Here is a 23471-nt window from a genome sequence, read left to right on the forward strand (position 1 = left end):
TATAACAAATTTTAAAATTTACAAATATTATAAATAATTTAAAATTTTATTTCAATAATTCCATATGACTATAAGAAGTATTTTTTTAATTTGTATAGTAATTTAAATTACGACGAGTATATAACAAATTAAAAAATTTAAACATATTATAAATAATTAAAATATAATAGAGCAAAAAAAATATGAAAAAAAAAATTAAATACTTAAAATAAAATGTTTACTTTTTGTTCCTAATTATTATAATCTAATCAAACTAACTACTTAAATATTTAAATATGTATCAATTCAAATTTTATAAAAAAATCTTGTTTAGGTCTTGGGCTACAAATTGCATTTTTTAGATGGCTAGAATCGAATTCATTATGAAATCATCACCAAGTCATTAGAGCATAAAACAAATGTAGCAAATAAAATAAAAGAAATAAAAACAACATGAGAGACGAAATATGAAACTGATGCATAAAATATGAAGATAATATAATTAAAGACATCATTAAATTAGTTTCCTTATAATCAAGCACTCTGAGGCAGCAAACGCAATTACATAGCTAATGTGCCAAAGGTCTCAGAGTCGGATTTGTAAAAGCCAAAGTCTTTGGCTGGTCTGCTCTAATATTAATGCCAAATTGTTGGCTGACAGAGTTCACACGAAGCAAAGAATTCTCGTGAGACGTTTTCAATTATTTATTATTTATGCTGGATATGTGTAGTGGGGCGAGCTCTGCGAATAGCTCAGAACAACATCTTGGCAGGCGAACACTAGCCATATGTGTCGTGTCGTGTCGTGTCTTGTGTTGAGTTGAGTCGAGTCGAGTCGAGTCGAGTCTGGTCCTGTCATTTGACAAATTTGCGCCATGTCCGGGCGAGCTTTAATGTGGTCGAGGCCAAAGTAGCAGGCGAGAGCTACGTGAAAATTTCGTTAAGAAAATTATTTACATTTGCAAATTTTATGAGCTTTGTTTGGCAGCGTTAGGGCAACTCTCCAAAGGCTGCATGTTAAATGTAATGTGCAGTATATATGAGTGTGTATATGTGTGCATGTGTGTGAGTGTGTTGGTGGCATGGCTGGGCAGGTGGAGTTTGGCCCACTGTGAACCACGCTGTCTGCATGCCTTGCTTTCTGTGCTCCACGTGTCGTACTTTTTAACCGTATTAAATTACATCCCTGTTGGCGTTTATTAATGGCGCAAACTTTTAATGAGAATGTGCATATTTAATTGCAAAGCCAACAGAATGAAATGGCATGCGACTGATAGAAGGAGAGAGAGAGAGAGAAAGAGAGAGAGAGAGAGAGAGAGAGTTGGCTTGAGCGCGACTTAATTTTCAAAGCTGTTGCTATCCTGGCAACCGCTACGACTTACTTTCTCACTCTTTCTCTCACTTTCTCCCTCCCTCCCCATCTCCCTCTGTCTCTCTCTCTTGCTATTGCTGACAACCTTTTCGAGCAATGGGATCCGGGCATGCTACTTAGCGGCAACATCATCAGCATTAATGCGCCCAGCTCGTCATCATAATCAGCGCTGGGTCGTCGACGCAAATTGTCCATTTGTTGTTGTTTCATCTGTAGTACAGAGCTGACATTTGAAATGTGTCTAACAATTTTTGTGGCTGACATTAAAAGGTAACTGAAAATGCTCTTTAACATGCATCCAAAAAGGGTTTTTAAACTTTGAAGAGACAGCGCAATTAACTCCGAACTACTTCTATATGGATAAGACAATATAGAGCTACTTTTATAAATATCCAGCCATTCCATTCATACGTAAAACTCTCAAAAGATTCTATAGGAATAGGAAGCAGTGAGTTTAATACCACAAAAACATTTGAGTGAAACGTTGTTAATCAAATTTGACTGTTTTTTTGAAACTTATTATTTAATAATTGACTAAACAAAAATGTTGTTGGGCATACTGCACTAAAATGTACCCTGAAAGGAAAGCTCTATTATATGATTATATTTTCGAAAACTAAATTCTTATGAAGATTGTTTTATTTGACTTTTTTCTATGTATGTACATATGTCTCTAAATATCTATTATTATATAAATCGTATCTACAAAAAAATTATTATACTAAATAATAGATTGACTTACTCAAATATATATTTGGTAAATACTATGTATGGAGCATCAGTTCTGAAATAAGAGTAAAAACATTAATAAACGAGGGGCCAACTGAAGTTTTCAAAAATATAAGTTAATATAAGGTGTGATCTGCTGTAAAGTACATATGTTCTATTACTCCTTAGGCTTAACATCTATGTAAAAAAATTACTTTTCGAAATAGTTACTCTACTTCTATTAAAATCGGCATACTGTGTCTCTTTCTCAACTTTTTAATAGGGTATATTCATGTAGTGTGATTTGATTTCAACATTTATGGAAATATGATATAATTAATTTTAGTTTTATTCAGTTCCATTTCATACATGAAAACTTTTCGTGTGAGCTCAACAACAACAACAACAAAAAACGCAATAAATATTTGTTCTTGCTCAGCGCATAGTAGCTAATTTGAGTGTGCCAAAAGCTCCAAAAATAATTATTTAGTTTGTGCTGGCGAAATACAAAACGAAATTATATATCATAAACTATATAAGCCGAATTTTGCGACCAGACAAACAATTAATTGAGCTGCGGGCGAGTTCAGTTCAGTTCAATGCAGCTCAGTTTGGTTTGGTTCGTGCAGACAGAAAAGCAAAAATAAAATATAAAATAAATAAAAAAATATAAAAATAAAATAAACAGATATTTGGCATTTCGGATGTCAGCAGGAGGAAGCATTGCATACGTTCTGAACGCATATGCATATGCACGGCGTATACGTAATATTTCGACTGTTGCCACAATAAACGGCTCTTTGGACTCGGCTCAGCTATCGACGTTGGCGACTCACAGCACCCAAACAGAAAGTGTCACATAAATGTATTCAAAAAATGTCGCCGTCTCCTGCTTCTAATGGACTTTTAATGTTATGGAAGAGTACATGCATTTCACTAAGCAGCTGGTGAGAGAGGGCGAGAGGGTCGGGCAACATTTTTGGACTTGCTTGTGCCTATATAAACATAAACATAAATGTAAATGTAAATTCAGAGACATGTCTGACTGTGTTTGTTATTCTTACATTTATATAGTATGTAAAATATATATGTATATAAGTTCTGTATAAATGTTTTGCCTTTAGCAAAAGAACTTAACTACAATTAATTTATGAATAGCGTTAGCTGATCAAAGCATAGCAAATGCATTTCTTTTTCTATAAAATAAAAGAATGATCTAGGTTGTTATATTATATCTGATTTTAATTTAAGGCTACATCAGTATCGTGGGCGTAGGAGAGTTCTCAATCATGGGGGATGATTTTAGCTATTTATCTTTATGTATTTATTTATTTATTTTTTTTTTTTTTTGAGTACATTTTGATATTTCATAATTAAATTAACATATTATTAATATCTTCGATTTCATTGATGATTTTATTTTTTGTCTCCTCATACTTAACTTTTTTTTTTAATTAATATAATTTAAATTTGAGCTTTATTTGGATATTGTATTTTTTTTAACAAACTTACAGAGCTTTTGCTTAATTTTTTTTTATTTTTTAACACAGGGGACTCATTGCATTTTAACTGAGATATTTCTAATTTTGCTGGTTAAGGATTTTCGTTGTTTCTTTTTTTATTTATTTGGATATTTTTATCATATTTTGATTACTAACTACTTATTAAATATTTTATTAGGAATATATGTCCATTCATAAATAAAATAAAACAAATATACATATATTTTTTTTTTTGAATATTTATTTATTTTATTTATTAATTTTTTGTTTTTCAACCATTGTTCCATCAGTTGAGTCTAAATTTTATTCGCTCTTAAATGCACATAATACTAATAAATGTAACTAAATTTACGATTGTCTCGAGCTGCTGTCTTCTGGCCTATTTGGAGTCGGAGTAGGCAATGGCCCGTGGAGGAGAGCGCAACCCACTCATATCGGAGACCGCAAGCAATGCAGAACTAACTGTCTCGGCTGTCTGCGCATTCAACTCTGACTTTGACTGAGTCTGAGTGACTCGTGCTAGCGACTCTGACGGTTCCCGCCGTATGCCGTTTACTGTACGCCGTTTGCCATTTGCCCGTCTGCTGCCCCTGTGGACGGGCTTAATAAATGGCTGACATTTAAAGCGCATTCCCCCATTCGCAGTCGCCTGATGTCTGACGTTTTTCTGAGCCTTTGTTTCACATTAAAACATTCGCATTCCCAGGCTGCAACACCCGCACACGCAGTACTCACTCTCACTCTCTCTCTCTCTCTCTCTCTCTCTCGCTCTGCCAGACATCAAGCCGTTTAAAAATAATTTCACTCGCTTCCGCTCGCTGGCTGCGCTTTGACTGCCAGCCAAAAAGTGCGCTCATTTATTTGCTTCTAGTCGCCTGTTAATAACCCAAAAGAAAAAAAAAAAAAAAAAAAGAAGAAAATAAGCGGCTCAAACCATGCTCGATCCCAGCTAAAGAGTTTGAGCACCGTTCCAATCCTTCGCTCCCAGCCAATGGGCTGTCCACGCAGCGCAGTTACAAATGTTGCATATTCCATGGCGGGAATTGGGGATTTCGGGCCGCATTTCTTTTATTTATAGGTTGACGCGACGCGGTCTCTCGGTTATATATCGCATCTATATTTATTCCTTGCCGCCCCCCGAGTACGTCCGTCCGTCTGTCCGTCTGTCCGTACGTCCGTCTCATATCCGCTTGTATGGTCGCATTTCCGTTTCAACTTTTTCGGCCGCTCATGAAAAATGGCAACAAAGGGAAAAAAATTGTCCATCCATATGAAACTCCTCGTACGTCCTCATTCCCTCTCTCTCTCTCTCGCTCTCTTGCTGTGGGGTCTGGGGACTTGCAAAATATGGCTCAGTCTGCGCAGTTTTTCTCTCACTCTGTGTGTGTGTGTCGGTGTCATGGGGTTAATGCCACGCCAGATGAGTTGACAATTGGCGGGTTGAAAGGGCCATCATTTGTTTGGCATTTTCCCGCCTCTGCGAATCTTTTGTTCTTTTCGCTGGGCCAGCAACATTTATGGCCGCATTTAAATTTGAAGTACCTTTTAATGAACCATAGCAATACACAAAGACTGGCATAAATAAGTGAGACGGCGAGAGAGAGAGAGAGAGAGAGAGAGAGAGAGAGAGAGAGAGCGAGAAAGAGAGAGTGAGAGAAAGAGAGACAGTAATAAAAAGACAGACAGACAGAAATGACAAAAAGTGTGAAAAATTCATTGGACAAACACTAAATATTATTAGCATATTATAGCGAGAAGTTAAAAGAAAAAGATACTACTTCTTACCCTCAAAATAAAAGAAAAAGTACTAAAAAAAAAATAATAATTATAAAAAATAAATATTCATTATTAATATTTTCTATAGAATATCTGTCATTATAAAAAACATATAATTTAAATATGTAATGTAATAATAATAATATATATTTATAATAATAATAATAATAATAATAATAATAATAATAATAATAATAATAATAATAATAATAATAATAATAATAATAATAATAATAATAATAATAATAATAATAATAATAATAATAATAATAATAATAATAATAATAACAATAATAATAATAAGAAATTTCAATTTGGATATTTTTTTTTGTGACTTGAAAATTATAATCATCCCACTATAAAGTGAATTTTGATGTGCTTTTCTAGATACACCCTAGATGCGAAATGCGTGTCCAATAGGCGAACTTCTTATACGTATGTACATATATATGTATGTATGTATAACGGAAACTCTATTATCAAAGAGCTGGTGAATTGATTTACACTCAAAGGGAATAGACAAAAAGACTACTTTAACACTACAAATGGTCAAATGATTTGTAATTTATTGTCATTAATCGGATATATAGATCTGTTATTTTTATTATGTACGAAAGAAGATTAATGTGGCATAGCAGCCTGAATTTTCGCTAGCATTTCTTCATTTTGGCTAAAGCTTTTTTAATCTAAAATTTTTTTAAAGTTTATCTGCAGTTTTCAAACGTCAATTTTTCGCACAGTCAGAAGCCTCAAATTTGGATTTCATTAACCATTTGCCTCTTCCACTTGGCGCCATTTTCAACAGCTTCAGCCGTAGATTGAGCACTTGGGAAAACTCGAGGCTGGCCGCAATTCGAGCTAAAACTCGGCTGAACTAAACTCGGCTCAAACTCAAATTATAATTACGCGGCCATTGAAGCTGAACGTTTTTGAATAACTACCCCATAGCAGCTATTCAAGGGTAGCTACAAAATTTCTCTCATTTTCCATGCAAAAAAAAAACGAAAGGAAAATGAAAAAAAAAAAAAAAAAAAACAACTGAAATGCTGCGCTGGCCAAATTAATTGAAACTTTATTTGGATTATGAAATTAGCACACGCCCAGTGCTCAGAATTACGTATTTTTTTCTCGAGAATTAAGCGCTTTTTAATTAGGTTTTTTTTTTGGGCTTTTGAAGTTCAGTTGAGTGAAGGGGCGTGGCGGGATTAAGTGCGCCATAATTTGACGCCAGTTTTTAATTGTGTGGAAAATTGTTGGCAAGCATTTGAAACTACAAAATTATTGTGGGTTGCCCTAACTGAAATATGCAATTAAACTTTTCTTCTTCTCTATTTTTATGGAAAATTTGTGGTGGGGGCATGGCGAGGTGAGACGAGGCCAGCTCTGACGTATGCCACGTGGGAAGGACACGTAATGCCATTTCGGGCCAATCAGGCGTAAAATGTAAATGAAAATGGACAGGTAAGTTGGCAAGAAAAAAAAAAAAAGTTTTTGCCTAACAAAAATCACTCATGGAATTTGATTGACTGCAGCAATGAGTAAATGACTGGACCAATGACAGATGAGCGTCAGGCAAAAAAAGGAAAAAAAAAAACGAAGACGAAAAGCATCCAAATAAATATCGGAAAAGTTTCGCTTTTGTGGCGGAAATGTCCGGGCGATCCGGGACGGCTGGCAGCCTCATGAAAATTGACAATCAAATTGCAAATAGCTTTATCTTGTAGTTTGTTTATTTATTTATATCATTTCGTACACTTCCTGCGCAGCGGTCGCAATGAGCAGAGAAGTCATCTGGGAGGCAGACGGCGGCCATAGTTGTTAAGCTCTCTGTCTGTCCATGTATGTGTGTGTGTGTGTGTGTGTGTGTGTGCGTGTGTGGCAGCCATTTTGATATGGCTCATATGTGCGCACGTGTGTATGTGATTGCCTGTCCTTTTTGGCCTGTTATCCTTGGCTTATGTTTTCAATTAAATTTCCATACAATTTTCATGACATGATGAACTACCTAGGAGGACGCCAAGCCAGGTCTCGACACGACTCTCAGCTCTGCCACACATGTCTGACTGTGCGTGTGAGTGTGTGTGCGAGTGTGTGTGCAAGTGTGTTTGTGTGTCTGTCAGTCAATTTATTTAATAACAAACGCAGAGCAGACAAACAGAGCTGATCTGAATTGTGGTGCTCTGTTATAATCAAGCAGCCATCCAGCAACTGGGCATAAAAATCTCTCTGAAGTTTTTTGAATAAATCAAGAGCGAAATATTTTATAACATTTAATTTGCACTCGAGTCACAAATGATGCAAAATTGTTGCTATTATAGCTGAGACGAAGAAAGACAGAGAGAGAGAGAGAGAGAGAGAGAGAGATTTCTGTACTTGGGAAAGACTATCTATGATCTCAACTGAACTGGCGATAAATTGCATATCAACTGAACAATCTGGACTCTTTGCCTTGATATACAACTCAGTCGCCTTGTAGCCGCAACTGCCAAGGCAATTTCCAATTGGTTTTCGTATCCAGTCCAAGCTACGTATTCATATATTTCGTTTGATCGGACAGCATGACAGCAACAGTAAGTTGAACGCATTCAGGAGCAGAGGAGCAGGGAAATGGTTAATTTCACTTATGCGAAAATCGAGTTGAAAAAAAACTTTAATATGCGGCACAAAATGAAGCGAATGACTTCTCTCTGACTGGCAGCTGAACTGGAGCAGAGCAGCTTCTGCTGCTGCTGCTGTCCATGTCATTTCAATCAAATATATATATTTATTCACTTGTTGTTGTTGTTGTTGTTGTTGTTTATGACAGCAGCAGTGGCTCGACTGTGCCATGATTTATCATTATGTGATTGGGATGGCCCACTGGCCCCGGCCCCACGCCTCTCTTACGCAACATAAGTACATGTTCAATATATAATAACATAAAATATGACGGCCTGCCTTCGCATAAATAAAACAGCCACAAACCGGTGAATATTGTAAATGTTTCAAAAAGGTTACAAATGAACACACGTCAGGCAAAAATGTTGCCCAGATAAATGCACACACACAAACACGCACACATACATGCATATACATATATATAAATGAAGTGTGTATGGAAGATGACATAAGGTAGTTTCAGAACGTCCAGCTCGGTCTGCTGTTGGTAATAAATAATATTTGCGCATTTATAGATTGACCAGCAGCAGCAGAGGCAGAAGAATTAATTATTATAAAATATATGAAATTGAAGTGGTTAAGCAATAGTCTAGCTATAGAATCTGTCTTTTCTTCACACAAATGCATATGCGATATCAGATTACTTATTATTATCAGGCAACTACTGCCATTAGCTTCTAATAACGAAGTATAGAATTTAAGTAATTGGTTTGGTTATGGTAATAATCAGAAAATAATAGTGGCGCATGGCTAAAGTGTGAAATAGTTTAATAGCGAGCTCCAGAGACGAAACATGTCTAGCGAATCGGGCGAAACGGATGGCATAGTCATACGCGTCATGAACGTGTCAGACTTTCAGGATGCTAAGAAAGCAATGGGCGGGAATGTGAACAATGACGAGCCGCTAGATACGGCTTGCGGCAGGTATGTGAGGAAGGGTAGTGAGCAGGAGGACGATGAATATCACATTTCCATGGTAGAGCAAGGAACTAGTCTCGTGGCTATCGATGAGAAGAACGGAGGACGCATCGTCGGCATAGTTTTGGCTGCTGCACATACACCTAGCGATTTGAATCGATATTCCAAAGGTGTAAAGGCACTGACTGACTTTGAACGCATCGACATATTTATAGCAAAAGTCGAGAACGAAGCCAATCTCTACCAGCGTTACGGCGTCTCTAAGCTGCTCTGCTCACACATCACCAATGTTGATGCCACAATGCGTGGCAAAGGATTGGGCGCACGTCTAACTGTCGCTCTAATTGATGTGGCTCGTTCCAAGGGCTACCCTCTGTTGGTGGCAAACTGCACCAGCTTCTATTCGGCACGCCAGAAGCAGGCCTTGGGCATGGAGTGCGTCTATAAAATAGCCTATGAGGACTACAAGGATGAAAACGGTCAAGTTGTATTCAACCCACCTAAACCGCATACACATGTACGCGTGATGGCCATTAAACTATAAGCTGATTGCTGATTGCGACATTTATCGGTTAGTATTTGATAACAATATTTGGCATATTAATTAAATCAACAAAATAAAAACAAATTGTGTAACATAAAATAAGCCTGATCGTTTTTCACATTACTGCATATGCATGTATGTGGGCATGTATGTGTGTACAAAATAAGTGCAGAATGATTAGAATACGAGCTGGCAGGATTCAGGGTATCTCCTAGTCGAGCAGTCTCGACTAGAGCACTCTTACTTGTTTCATTATATTATTTTACATATTTCAGAATATATGACAATGCCAATGCTCAATTCTTAAGTTAGTCTTAATTTCATATTAGTTATAATTTCTAATAAATAAATTAACTTATTTGATTATTTTATAATACTTCACTTGGGCGCCTTCAAAAACCTACCAGCTCGATGACAAATATAGTTTCGAAATTTTGAAAGTAAATCTATTGTGCGAGACTGATTCCTTTACAATCAATTCAATATTCGATAAATGATATTTAGTTTTAAATAACCACATGGTTCCTACATAGAGCCTGAGCATTGTCAGTATCAGGAAATGCTGGCAATGCTCAATTAACAAAAGTAAAATGGCAACTAAATAAATTAAATTCCAAGTTGGCTGTCAATGGCCAAAAGGCAAACATACAACTGCTGGCGGGCCAAGGCAAATCAGAGCTGACCAAGAGCGCAAAGGTCCTGACCTCGAGTCTCCTACTCCGACTCCGACTTCGATTCCGTCGTCTATGTGCGGGCAGCATCGATGGTCGAGGCGCGCGTTTATTGAATGAAATTAGTCTGCAAATACTGTATGGCATAAGCCCTGGGCGCATTGGCCTGGTCAACGAGCCGTAAGCCTAATGTAAGTGCCTCCTTGGCTGGCACAATCTCTGCTAGCTGAGCCCCTACCCTGTCTCTCCCTCATCGTCTCTCCCGCTCTCTCTCCCTGCAGTTGTCGTCTGCATTGAAATCGTCCATTAGCTAAGCAGATTAATTGCTAAAAGGTATTTAATTCGCGTCGCTTTTAGATTTCAGCGCTTTATTCTCCATTTCATTCAATGCTCGGCGTTTCAGCTACTCGCATTTCAGCCAGACGCATAGTACGCTTTTTCCTTTCATTTTATTTCTCAATTTCTTTTCATTTGATGCTTTCTTTTTTCTCTCATATATATGTATAGTATGTATTACTTTTTTTTGTGCTCTGCTGTGCTTTTTGATAGCAACTCTCAACTTCCTGGGAAATATGGCGTTAAGTATTTTTGTGCTACTTTCTTTTTTCGTTACTTTTTAATGCTTCATTAGCTGCTAATGGAAATTGTGACTTTGCGAAATGCTTTGACGGGCACGGCCAATGTGCGGGGCTGGAGAGATTAACAGAAAGGAAATATGTCACACTGAGACACAACAGAAAGTTGTTTAGCTGCAGAGGCCCGAGCTTAGCCATCGATTGATAATAGATTATAGTCTTTAATTGAACGACCTATGTATAGAAATTTTAGAGAATTATACATGGAAAGATCTAAACTACAACTTAAGAACTTGAATATACTCTAAACTATTCTCAGCTCACAATTGCACTACGAAGTAAAATGTAAAGCTCAACCTAGCTGCAGGGACAACAAACAATGCATAAATAAATAAAAAATGGAAAAGGTAAAATGCAGCAGCAAATAATTTTAAGAAAAGTTGTGTGATTTATGTGCAAATATAACACAAAAACAACGCATAAAAGAAAAGTCGGAATGGAAAGAAACTCTCAGAGAGACTAGGCAATGCAGGTGGCAATGAAGTAGGACAACAGGTAGAAAATGAAAATTGCCAATGCAGCTGCTGCCAAGTCAAACAAAGGGAATGACGACCAAGGCAGCGCAAACTTGAGCAGAGGACAATGGGCAGGCAGAGTGGAGAGAGAGAGAGAGAGAGAGACAGCCAGCAGCTGTGAGGCGAAAGCTGCGTCAGTGAAAGCTGTTCCGGAAAACTTGCTGAAATTATTGAAGTGCAAGTAAAAAACTAAGTGTAACACTGTAAGCTGCAAGAGGGAGAAAGACAGGTAGAGAGAGAGAGAGAGAGAGAGAGAGGAAGAGTGCAAGAAATTAACTCCGAGTTTCTAGTCGAAGAAAACTTTGCAAAGATCTTAAAGAATCTTGCAAGAACAGCTGACAGACCTCAACGGACTTCTCACATATAAAAACAGCTTCATCTGAAGAACAATTCCAGTTTTTAAACATAGATGGGAGCTACAATGGGGTATGCTCTAAAAGTTATCGACCAACGTGATGTAATATGAAGTTGGATAAATTTGTAAATGAATTATAATAGAGGTATTCATATACGATATATGTATGTACAATATATACTTATATGAAAGATTTGAATTTAATCTTTCGTGTAAGTATATACGAATATCTTAAGGAACATGTCCCAACTAGTTCATGGGAGAACACTTATTGGATACAACGTAAATCTACGTCTGCTAGACAAGGATCTTTATATAACATATAAAGTATGTAGTTCCTACAGTTTCAGAGATTGAGTCAGCTGTTCATCTTGACAGAGGGAGAGGACTTGAGCGATGTCGTTGTTTTGTTTATGTATGCGATCTTGATCTTGATCAAGAAGTTAGATACTTAAGACCTTACGTATACATATGAACAGACAAAAGAGCAACTTACAGAGAAGCAGGAGTTGATCCACTTCTCTGATCAAGAATTTAGGCTTTAGGGGGTCTAAGATGGAGTCAAAAATTTACATTTTCTATGGATTCACGGTATATGCAATTCACCTATCCTTGGTATAAAGTCAAGATATTATATTCATTACATACAATACATAGACATGTATATGAAAGAAAACAGGAATTAATTAGTTTACTCATTCTCATTTAATATAATTGATTGCCTAGCGCCTGTTAATTAACTACCAACTGTTTAAACTATCTAACTTTATAAATTTGTTGCAAGTGGCTTAAAATTCCTTATATTGATTCAGTCATTTAACTAACATTCTCGTACATTTTGGGATTGCGTTGAATATTTTCCTCCATGATCTTCTTGTGCATATTCTCCCAATTCTCAACCTTCTGGATGACGTCCGGCAGGACCTCGCGTATACGGAAACGGTCAATCTCCAGACCATCGCGCAGTTCAATGTTCGTCTTGAAATTGTAGTTGGGTGTGTAGCCGTTCAGCTTGAGGAAGTGATCGAAATAGAAGGGCACTATCTGCTCCTGCATATTGTCTAGCACCATAACAGAGTCCTGGGTGAAGCCATCGCTGACGACGCCGTCTTCGGCAAAGGCTCGCACAAAGTTCCTTGTGTTCTCCGAGATGACCACGGGAGGGGGTACGATTTTCTTGACACGCTTTCTCAGGTACATACGCTGGAGAGGTCCCACACGCTTGGGCTTCTTGTAGGGCGGCTCCAGGTTGCGTCGCACATTCTTCATTTCTATATCGATGCGACGCTCAATCTGATAGGCCTGAGCCGAGAGCTTCTCCAGGTAGCGGCGTCGCTTGCGCAGCGCCGTCTCCACTTCGCGCACCTTGTCAATGTCCATGTGCTCGAACTTACTCAATATCTCCAGGACCACGCCACTGATGGCGGCCACCATGTCGGAGGCGCTGGGTATCACATCGCTGGAGCCGCGCACCGTTGCGGGCACTACGCGACGATAGACCTCGGCCATTACGGCGCGATACTTGTTGAAGTCCTCGTCGGCGAAGGATTCTCGAATCGGTTGATCTAGGTAGTACTTGACGCGCGCCTCCATCTCAATGGCACGATCCTCCATGAAGAATTTTTTGGCAGACTTCCGTGCCACGTACTCCTGCTTCTCCTTCAGGTCCTTGTTGCACCAGTCTATGAATGTTTCCAGCTTACCCTGCAGCTCGGTGTGAACGGATAGGGTGTAGTGCATTTCCAGTAGCAGCATAAACGTCTTGTTCTTTAGATTTTCGATGCCTTGCAGGAAGTGCTCCGCATTGGGAAATACCTGCAATACGGGGTGCAGATTACGCATATAGACGTCATAGTAGAAGTCCCGAATGGCCCAGGCATCATCTTTATCGCGCACGCGTATATTGACTATGGCACGCTTTGCAATGGATTGGTCGTAGGGCTCCAGTTCATACTCAACATCCTCGTCCTCTTCTTCCTCCTGACTCTCCTTGGAGTCTGCCGGAGTCACCTTGGAGTCTGCCTGATCCAGCACTGCGGTGTCACTACCGAACTTGTTGCGCTTCTTCACCGGCACCCGATGGATCCAATCGTTCTCGGCCCGCCACTCCTCATCGCCCAGCAGATAGTGGAAGTTCTGCAACATCACACAGCGTATCCAGTGACCCTCAATGAACACGATGTCCATGTTGAGCATTGTCAGCTCACGCTCCAGCTCGCGGAAGGTCTGCTTCATGGAGTCGGTTATTTCGTAGTAGGTCTTCACCTGATAGACCATCGTCATGGCTGCATTGTACTCCTTCTTCTCCCACTTGGCGAAGAGGCCCTCATACAGCAGCTTGGTGTTCTTCATGTCCTGCCAGTGGCGCTCGTTCAGTGTATCGTAGATCTTGGTGCGCACCATTTTGCCCTGAATCAAGAGCGATTCGTACTTGAGACGCATGGCAACCTTCAATAGCTCGACGCCCGTCTTGAAATTAAACGTTTTCACGGTAGCGCGGTTTTTTAACTCATTTATATAGTTCTCATCGAGATCGGTGATAACCGAGCCATAGTACTTTCGGCCTTTGGGTCCGATCAACATTTGGCTAACATTCGTCACGGGAACCTCCAGTCTCAGGCGTAAGCCATTGCGCAGCCGTGAGCTAAACGTAAAGAACGAATCCTTGGGACCCAGCATGGCTGCCTGCTCCTTGTGCTGGCCGGAGAAGGGAAGCATGCGGAAGGGATTCTCCTCCTCAGCATCGACATCGATGACTTCCGCTTGGAACCGAGAGCGACGCATTTCTTCAAACGGCACGAGCGGCTTTCGTATATAGTCCAATGGTATCTTCGTGTCGTCCTCTAACATTAGGAAGCTGCCGCTGTCTTTGGATAGGTTTGTGCACTCCGAGCTGCTAAGCGAGGTGAGACATTGCTCAATGCTCTTCAGATCTTCCTCGAGTTCAGCCTCAACCGCCTTGCGATCAACCAATAGGCGCTCCTCCTCCGGATCAATATCTTTCGTCTCGTACAGAGCCTCGCGCGTCTCACGCAGGAAATCCAGATACTGTTTACGTCCTGGATAGTCGAGGTTCGCCAACTCCTCCGGATCACGTGAGTGAAAGACGAAATCATACGGACGACATAGATCCTGCACAACTTCTCTGGTTCCATCCTTGGAATCAACGCGAGTGGCCGCCAAGTGATCAGCGATCATCTTGTCGAAATCATACTTGGATATGGTCAGATCGGTGTCTATATACTTCTTGCACGGAGGATTCGCCTTGATAAAATTTACAATCGGAACCCGTTCGGGCTGCTCTTGCACGGTAATCTTTGGATAAACTGTCTTGGTCTGGTAATGGACGTGCACCGTCTTCGCCTGGGTGGGATCCCAATGGTCATGATGATGGCGCGCCTCGAACTTCTTCGTGAACGGACGCTTCGGGGTTCGCACATTGGCATACTTGATATTATCGGGCATTACCTTTTCGAGCAAGGGCATACCTGAGTTTTGGATGGCATCATTGAACTGAGCCGATGGGACACGCTCGGCGGCATAGTCCCGACGTCGTCTCGGGTGTGTGTGGAGCGTTTTCTCTCGGAACTGAGGCGCTGGCATGTTGCCGCGCATATCAATGGGCACATCGTCGTGGCCGGCCTTCATACGAGTTTCAGGATCGTTTTCGTCCCCGGCGGTGATCACAGACTCTCTAACAGTCTCCGGTGGCGGCACCCAGTCCAGATCGAGCTCCTCCTCCTTAACGTCGCAGGGTGATTGCTCGCGCAGCTGTTTGGCCTCTACACAGGTGAGTCCCAGCAATTTCATGCGCGCCAGCTTGGTCTTGAGATGCTTCGCCTTTGCCATTTTGTTCTTGAGCGCCAAATACTCCAAGGTAGTTTCCACCTTGGACGCGTCAACCATGTCGGCATCCAACTGATCCGGCGCATCCGGCACAATGATCTTCTCGGGAAACACATAGCGAATGAGATTGAATTTCTTGACGTGATATTTGAGCTTGGGCTTGACCAGCTTCAGGTTCTTGCGCAGCACACGATGGTAGTGGAGACCCAGGCGCTTGTCGATGAACTCCCTGATGGCGCTCTTCTTGTCATGCATGTGCAGAGTCATACCCTGAGGCGGGAACAGATCCAGTTTCGGATCATCCGGATCGAGAACTTTGATAATGCCACGCTCCACGTCCAGCTTGATGGGCTCCTTGCGGGGCGCCAATTGATTCAGCCACTCGTCGCGCGTTAGGCAACCCTTAACCGTTCGCTGACCCTCCATGATCTGGTGGCGATGCAGCTTGCCGCGCAGCCCGTCGCCGTGCTTGAAGTGAAAGCCGCGCAGCTGGAATTTATCACCGATTTTGCCCACCTTCAGATAGTCCTCGTCGTCGCTGCTCTGCTCGCTGGGCGTGGTGCCGGCGCTGCCGTCAATGCTTTCCTCGCAGCGCAGTTGCTGCGTCGCCTCCGGGAACTTCTTCAGCTTGCCGGTGTGTTCCAAGTAGAACTCCTGCGTCACTCGCGCCAGATCACGTCGCACGCAGTTCTCCTTGTGCATAATCGCCTTCAGTCGCTCCGTTTCGGTCAGCGTTTTGGGGAAGAACTTGCGCTTGCGTATCACTGGCGGTATATACTCAAACTTCTTGAAACTGCGCTCGATATCATCGTCGATCTTCGCCACATCCTCCTGCAAATCCTTTTCGGCAACGGTGCGCGCCTGAATTTCCAGAGCGGCTGCCTCGACTTCCTTGCGCGCCTGCTCCCGCTCGGCTTTGCGCTGCTTGTTGCGTAAGTAAATGTCCTTGTAGCGGGCCTCGCGACGCTTCTGCTCCTCGGCGATCTTCGCCTTGTTGGCCGGCTTGTCGGGCGAGCGGAAGAGCTCGGCCAGCTTAAACTCCTTCGGTGGCGGATCTTCTATGATGGGCGCATCCTTGATTTTCGTATCAAACACCGGAGGTATCGCCAAGCGTTCAGCCTGCAGTTCGGCCTCTACTTTGGTGGCTGTTTTCAATTTGGTACGTCGTCGTGTCATATAGCGAACAACGCGCCAATAGGTCTGCTGATTCTGTGCCTCCTGCTCGTCCTTCTCGTACGTGTTCTTGTAGTCCATGCCCTGGAAGTCCAAATTGACGGGATTCTCCAAGTCGATGACCTCGCATATATGCGTATCGGACGACTCGGAGCCGGTGCTGGCGCACACGTTGTCCCCGTGCTTGACCATCTTGCTGATCAGCTTGAATTGCTGATCGTCCGTTAGTTTCTTGTGCCGCAACGCACTGGGATTGGCCAGGCAGTGGGTCTGGCGCGGATCCTGCGTGAGGAAGAACTTCTGACGGACCGGCGCCAATTTCGACAGCTGCTGAAAGTTATCCGGACAGCGTCCAATGTGCGGCTGTGGAGCACCAATCACATAGCTAGCCTCGCAGGGCTTCTTCCACTGGTTGCCCTTGAAGTGTTTGGCTCGAATCGATGGCACGTGATGGGAGTCAATCATTTCCGCTGAATTGATCGATGAAATATCCCGATACTCCTGCGTCGTTTTCGACTTAACGCTCTTGGGCGGCAGACTGGACGACGTGCAGCTTTGCTGCTTCATGTTCACCGTGAAGATGCCATCACGAAAGCCCGAAACGCTCGAGCTGAGAAAGTCCTTGCCGGTCTTCTTGTTCCACACCGACCTGCCGCAGGCATCACGCTTATTGATATCCGTCCGCTTGATGTTCGCATCCGGAAACTCGAGCGTCTGAACGGCCAACAGCGGATCCGAGTCACGACGCGAGAAGTCAATATTCTTGAACTTGGCTATCTCAATTTCGCGCTTTGTCGGCTGGTGTGGCTGCTTTCGTGGGCAACGGCGCTTCGGCCGATCATGACTCTCGGTTTCATTTTCTTTCACGTCGGGCATATATGAATCTCTTACGGCGCTGGACATTCGCTGAACTATACTTGCAACTGCCTTCGAGTCACGAAACTCACGCGCTGCGGAATACCGACCCGCAACCGGGTCCTTCCCCACTCTCGACATTTGTGATTTGGAATTATATTCTAGTTGAACGGAATAATAGTTTACGTTTTTTTTTGCTATTGACTGAACATTAGAATTTAAGCCTTGTAACCGGCTATGATTTTATTTCGCCTTGGACTCACATCATTCTGGCATATCTGGCTAAGCACTAGAGAAACAAAATATCATATTTGACAGGTGAGAAACAAGTCATAATTAATGTATTGGAACTAGACTCTCTGCACACCAGTTGAAGCGTATTTTTCTAGAATCAATAGTTAAATAAATAAAAACTTATATTAAATAAATGAAAAGCAGTATTCAAATCTTATAGACTAAACAAATTTTTTTTTAGATTCTTTAATTATTTAATAAAGTTAGAGCTAATATAAAATTAAATTAAATTTAAGATTATAAGAAGCTCTAGAGTTCAGTAAAAATTATTTTTTATTTATTTGATTATTATTATATTATTATTATAGAACTCTCACTAGTCCTTTAAAATATAATATTAAAAAATAAATAAATAAAAAGTAAAAAAAAAAAAAAAATAATTATAACAAAAAAATATTTATATCTTTTTATATTTGGAAAACGTCTTTAATAAATTTATTGTTGTACTTCTCTCTTCACATTTACCTAAACCTCCACCTAATATTGTACGCATATGATTTTCTTTTCCATCTGTCTCCTGCATATAGTTTCACATTTTCTTTAGTCTTTTATTTCTTTATTTTTGCTGACTGTTTGCTTCCATTAGCATTCAAAAGTTTACATCGAGGACCCATAAATTCAGAATGCTACATATCTGCTTACATGATTTTTATTATATTTCGAGGGCGGGGCAGCGTTTGCCGTACTCAGCATTCGCTGTTCTCACACCCGAATTCTCTTTTGCGCGTACTTTATTTCCACCCCTAGCATCAATATTTTCATTTAAGTTGGTTTTTGTATGCCCTATTATATATTATATGCCGTATTATATATTATATTTACTATATGTATAGTATTATATACCTGAAAATATATGCAATTTATAGGCTTGAAGAAAATTCCTTAAATATATATATTTCATTTCGTATTATCTATAAATTTATCATATTGCTATGCAGAGTATCTGCTCTTCGAATACTTGAATTCATTTGAATTTTTATATATTTTTTCCTTTGTGTTTGTGTGTACTTATGTACCTTGTGTACTTATTGTGAACTGCTGCCCGCCTAAAAGTATGCCATAAAAATTGACTGGTTTCCCATTTTGAGCTTGTCGCATTGCGCATTGAGTTTCACATTTTTCAATTTATTTGTCAGCTCCGTCTTGACGTTTTATGGCCCACATATGTCAGCCTAATAGATCCGAGAACTAAGCTGCTGTCGCTCCACGTGAATTTAATTAAAATTTATAACGACTTCCATATACCAAAACGCTTTCCATAATTGCAATCAGTTGATCTAAATATATATATTTGTTTTTATGTATACATATTTGCACATTCTCTTCGTCGCATTTAAATTACATTTTCGATGCTCGTAAACGGAAATCAAGTTAATTTTTGTACATTTTCTATTCGTGCGTCAATTTTAATGCTCAACTCTTGTTGTTGTTGTTGTTGCTTTCAGTCAAATTTCATTGTTTTGATTATTGTTTTTTTTTTTTTTTTTTTTTTTTTTGTTGGACGCCCCCAAGCGGCAAATAAATAATTTATAATAATTTCACAAAATACCACTTAAAGTGCGGAAATTGCGCAAAACGAAGCTCCACAACGGACAATTGTGTGAATTTATAATTTCTGTGCAAATTCAATTAAATGTAGCACGTTTGGGGCGCGTGGGGCTTACGGCTGCAAATTGGGAAATCGGGAAATGGCCAAAAATCAATTCAATTCACTTCAAAGGATATAAATAAAATAAAAGTGGCAATTTTTTCATAGAAATGTGAAATGCAAAATGCGAAATGCAAAACGCATTATGAAAACATATTCCTTAATGTTATGCCTGAATATTCGATGCTCTTACAAAGGTGACCATCAATAATTCATTACATTACAAATTAAATTGCATTTGCAATGCATTTGAAAAACATCACATTTGGGTCGGACTTAATCTACTTATATTCCATATGATTATGGTCAAGTTCTAATATGCAATGTTAAGCTAGTAAGCCTTTGGTTTCCCATATGAAATATTAAAATTAAAATGAGAGAGGAAGATAGGAACAGATAGAATTATACTATATGAATTAATTATTTTAAATTAAGTAAAGTTGATTTAAGTCACAAATAGGTATAGCGGGTAAGTGATAGAGAGAAAGAAGGGAGACAGAAAGAGAAATGAAAGGTAGGTAAAGAGTGTTACACCGGGAGAAATACGAGATGTAATGGAGGAGATTAAAAGGAGATGCATTTAGGGAAACTGAAGAATACATAAGATAGGGATGAAAATAGAGATCGAACGAGACAAAGGGACAGAGAGAGAGATAGATGTAGAGAGAGAGAGAGAGAGAGAGAGAGGTGAAAAGAGAGAGAGAGATAGAGAGAGAGATAGATATAGAGAGAGAGAGATAGAGAGAGATTGATAGATAGTAAGAGAGAGGTAGAGAGAGAGAGATAGAGTGAAAGAAAGGGTGACATGGTAAGAGAGAGGTAGAGAGAGGACGGAGAGAGAGTATAAGGCAAAGAAAAAGGTAGAATGAGTGAGAGAGGGACGCAGACAACTAGAGAAGTAGAGAGGGCGAAACACAGAGAGGGAGAGAGAGAGAAATAAGCAAAGCGCAGAGAAAGATGCCGTTTACTCAGAGCTGAACCATATAAAGAAAAAATTACAAATAAATAATAAATAAATTAAATAAAATTTATGAATATGGCAAATCAACTGACGGATCTCTACTTACAATCTGATATTTTCATTGACGAGCATATAAGCTGTAACAAAGATACTTTGTATTATACCATATTCTAGAGCAACTCAATTTCGAATATTTATTTACTTAAACACATTCATAATGTTAGCAACAAATTCTGTAAAACCAATTTGAAGGCAAATTAAATTTAATGACTTGATTCACTTTAAACACATTTCAATGTGCCCACGCGATTTTACTGCTAATCAATTATCATTAGCGCACTCTATTTATGCTGTTTGCCCACTCTAACCGTTTCCCGATGTTTGCAGTGCATCAAATATGCTGGCAAAACCAGCATGCCCCACCGCTGCCAGGGTGCAAAAAGACAACGCAAGAAAAACTGGTTAACATATTTTTTATTATATATATATATTGTTTTTTTTTTTAGTTTGCTTTTGCTTTGCTTTCCCTTTGCAGCTAAAAAGTTTAATTCAATTAAGAGTTTGGCCTGCGCCGCTGCCTGCTGAAGTTCGCTCTGGCGAGAAACCAAACACTTATACAGACACACACAAACACACACATATACACACACGCACACCTACACACATGTAGCTGCACAGTTGGCCACCCACAGCAAAGTCAAAGTTGCGCTTTTCAATTTTTGCAACATTTTCTGTTGCATTTCCTTTTGGTCTCGTTTTCTCACCTGCCCAGGTTACATTCACCTTTTCAGGATTCATTAAAAATGCATTCTCCATTCACCTGCCTGCCTGCCTGCCTGCCCTTCAGTCCGTCTGCCCATCCACCGCCCTTCCGCCTGTTGTGCCGTACCAAATGCCAAAAGAAACTTAAAAATTTAAGCAAAAAACTTTTGGAGTCTGTGCAGCGACGACGACGACGACGGAGTTGAAGGCGCTGCCATATTTGCCATATGGCCAAAGTCTGTGCGGGATTTTCTTTGTTTGGCTATAAAGTTTTCCCCACTGCACATTTTATGCCAGACTGCAGCAGCAGCAGCGGCACCCCTTAAAGATGCAAGAGCTAGGCTGCTGCATAAGCAAGTCAGGTGCTTGGCTTTCCCAGTTAAATCAGTTACATGCTCATATTGAAATTGTATATATTTGAAATAATTCAATTACTATATATATGTACATATGTGTAAGTATATAGTAAATCAAAGTAGTATAGTTAGCTTCAACATTTGCAACTGTACTCAGAAAAAAAAAAACCCTCCTATAATTAAATCACATTTGAATACATTACATTTTACATTTTATCTTGAGCACTTTGAAGCTTTGTATTAAAATAATACAGTAGAATCCCGATAATTCAAAATGGCAAGAATTCAAATTACAGAAATTCAAATTATCGAGAATTACTAGGAACGAATTTCTTTGAAGGGGATAGAATTTTTTCGATTTATCGCAAATTTCGATTTAGCGGGTTGCAACTTATTAAGACTGGACTGTAAAAATAAATGAAATAAATTTTGCTAGAAATTGTGCCTATAACGAAGATATACTGTCGACCGAGATTACTAAAAAAATGTACATGACGTCTGAAATCAGCTAAGTCAGTAGAACCTTCATAATAAAATGGCATATTGTATTGAATATTTAAATAATTAAATGAAATCGATAACTTCAACAATTGATCAAATATAGCTATCGAAAATACTAACACTCTGGCCTAGTTATACCTCGAGCTATATTCGACTTGTAAAAATATATATTTTTTAATAATAAAATATTTAATAGACACTATATAGATAAGTACATTATATATTTCTACATTACTATTTTTCATGGAATATACTTAATTTATATGAGGGTATATTATATACATTTCTATACATCATATATTTCATGTATTATGCAAAAAATTCAGTCTGGCCACTATTCCGCCTTGTATTTCACGTTCATATGGAATAGTTTCATTATGCATATTTTCAGTTGCTATACAGCTTCTAATTGCCCAGCAAATGTGCTCATCTAGGCTGTAATTTCCTAAGCTTCAATATGCATTTTTCCAGCCACTTCACATTTTCGCTTGTTCCCTCCCACCTCTCTCGTCGCAATTTTTTTCTTCACGCGCGGCAAAGTTTTTAATTGAAAGTTTTAAGCTGTAATTGAAGTTTGCCCAGTCCGTCGACCTGTCACGTACCTCCCAACCCCTCAACCACTATGCCATCATGCACGCCCACGATCTCCGCCTGGCTTAGCCATCTAACATGGCTGCTGCCATTTTGCCAGCCTCTTCATTGCGCACTTTGGTGCGGCAAGGCTCGTCCTGCAGCTTGCGCAGCGTTTTATCCAGGCGCGTTGGCCTGCTGGCCAATGCCTTGGCCGAAGTCCTTTTTCGAGTGAAGCGCAAATTTGCCTTTTGGCCCAGGTATGAAATAATTATAATTTGCAAATTTCACAGCCATCGCGCGGACCTTGTTTAATTTTCTGTGCAACAACTTGTTAAAGTTGACCCCAAAAGTGGCTCGGCCACTTCAACAATCTTCATAAATGTGTTAAATTTAACTCGCACACATACACACACACATATATATATATATATAAACATATATACATTCTTTTTTAATGCCTGTCCAGATGGATTTCATTTTAAATTTGCTCTCTCGTTGTGCATCGTGTCGTCGCACTTTTCTTTTGTGGCACATAAAACATGTATTTATTTAATTAAAAACGCAGCTTTTCGCTACTGTGCCGTGCTGTCTAGTGTAATAATAACAATAATACAAATTTGTATATATTTTTTTTTTCTTTATTTTTTTTATTTTTTATTTTTTTTTTGTTTTTTCCAGCAGTCCGAACTCTTAACAACCAATTGTTGTGGCCGTGCAGATATATAGTTATGAAAAATAAGTAAAAGTTAGAGTTGCATGTATGACACTAGAAAATACCCTGTAGAATAGTTAGGAATGTGAAGTTTACAAAACTGCTGAGAATATGTTAAACTTTAATATTATTATAATTTTTACTCAAAATGAAGCAA

The 23471-nt window shown here is 39.7% G+C and overlaps 2 protein-coding genes across 2 annotated transcripts; one reads left to right on the forward strand and one right to left on the reverse strand.

Annotated features, from left to right (window-relative positions):
• The first annotated feature begins 8756 nt into the window (after positions 1-8756).
• On the forward strand, positions 8757-9556 carry LOC6576704 (arylalkylamine N-acetyltransferase-like 2). The gene has a single exon (XM_002002656.4). The coding sequence runs from the start codon at positions 8789-8791 to the stop codon at positions 9455-9457; it is 669 nt and encodes a 222-aa protein (XP_002002692.1). The 5' UTR covers positions 8757-8788; the 3' UTR covers positions 9458-9556.
• A 2763-nt stretch (positions 9557-12319) lies between these two features.
• LOC6576705 lies at positions 12320-17778 on the reverse strand. Its single transcript, XM_002002657.4, has one exon. The coding sequence runs from the start codon at positions 17646-17648 to the stop codon at positions 12450-12452; it is 5199 nt and encodes a 1732-aa protein (XP_002002693.1). The 5' UTR covers positions 17649-17778; the 3' UTR covers positions 12320-12449.
• Between the last annotated feature and the right edge of the window lie 5693 nt (positions 17779-23471).

This window comes from Drosophila mojavensis, unplaced genomic scaffold, assembly GCF_018153725.1.
Source record: "Drosophila mojavensis isolate 15081-1352.22 unplaced genomic scaffold, ASM1815372v1 contig_36, whole genome shotgun sequence".
NCBI lineage: Eukaryota > Metazoa > Arthropoda > Insecta > Diptera > Drosophilidae > Drosophila > Drosophila mojavensis.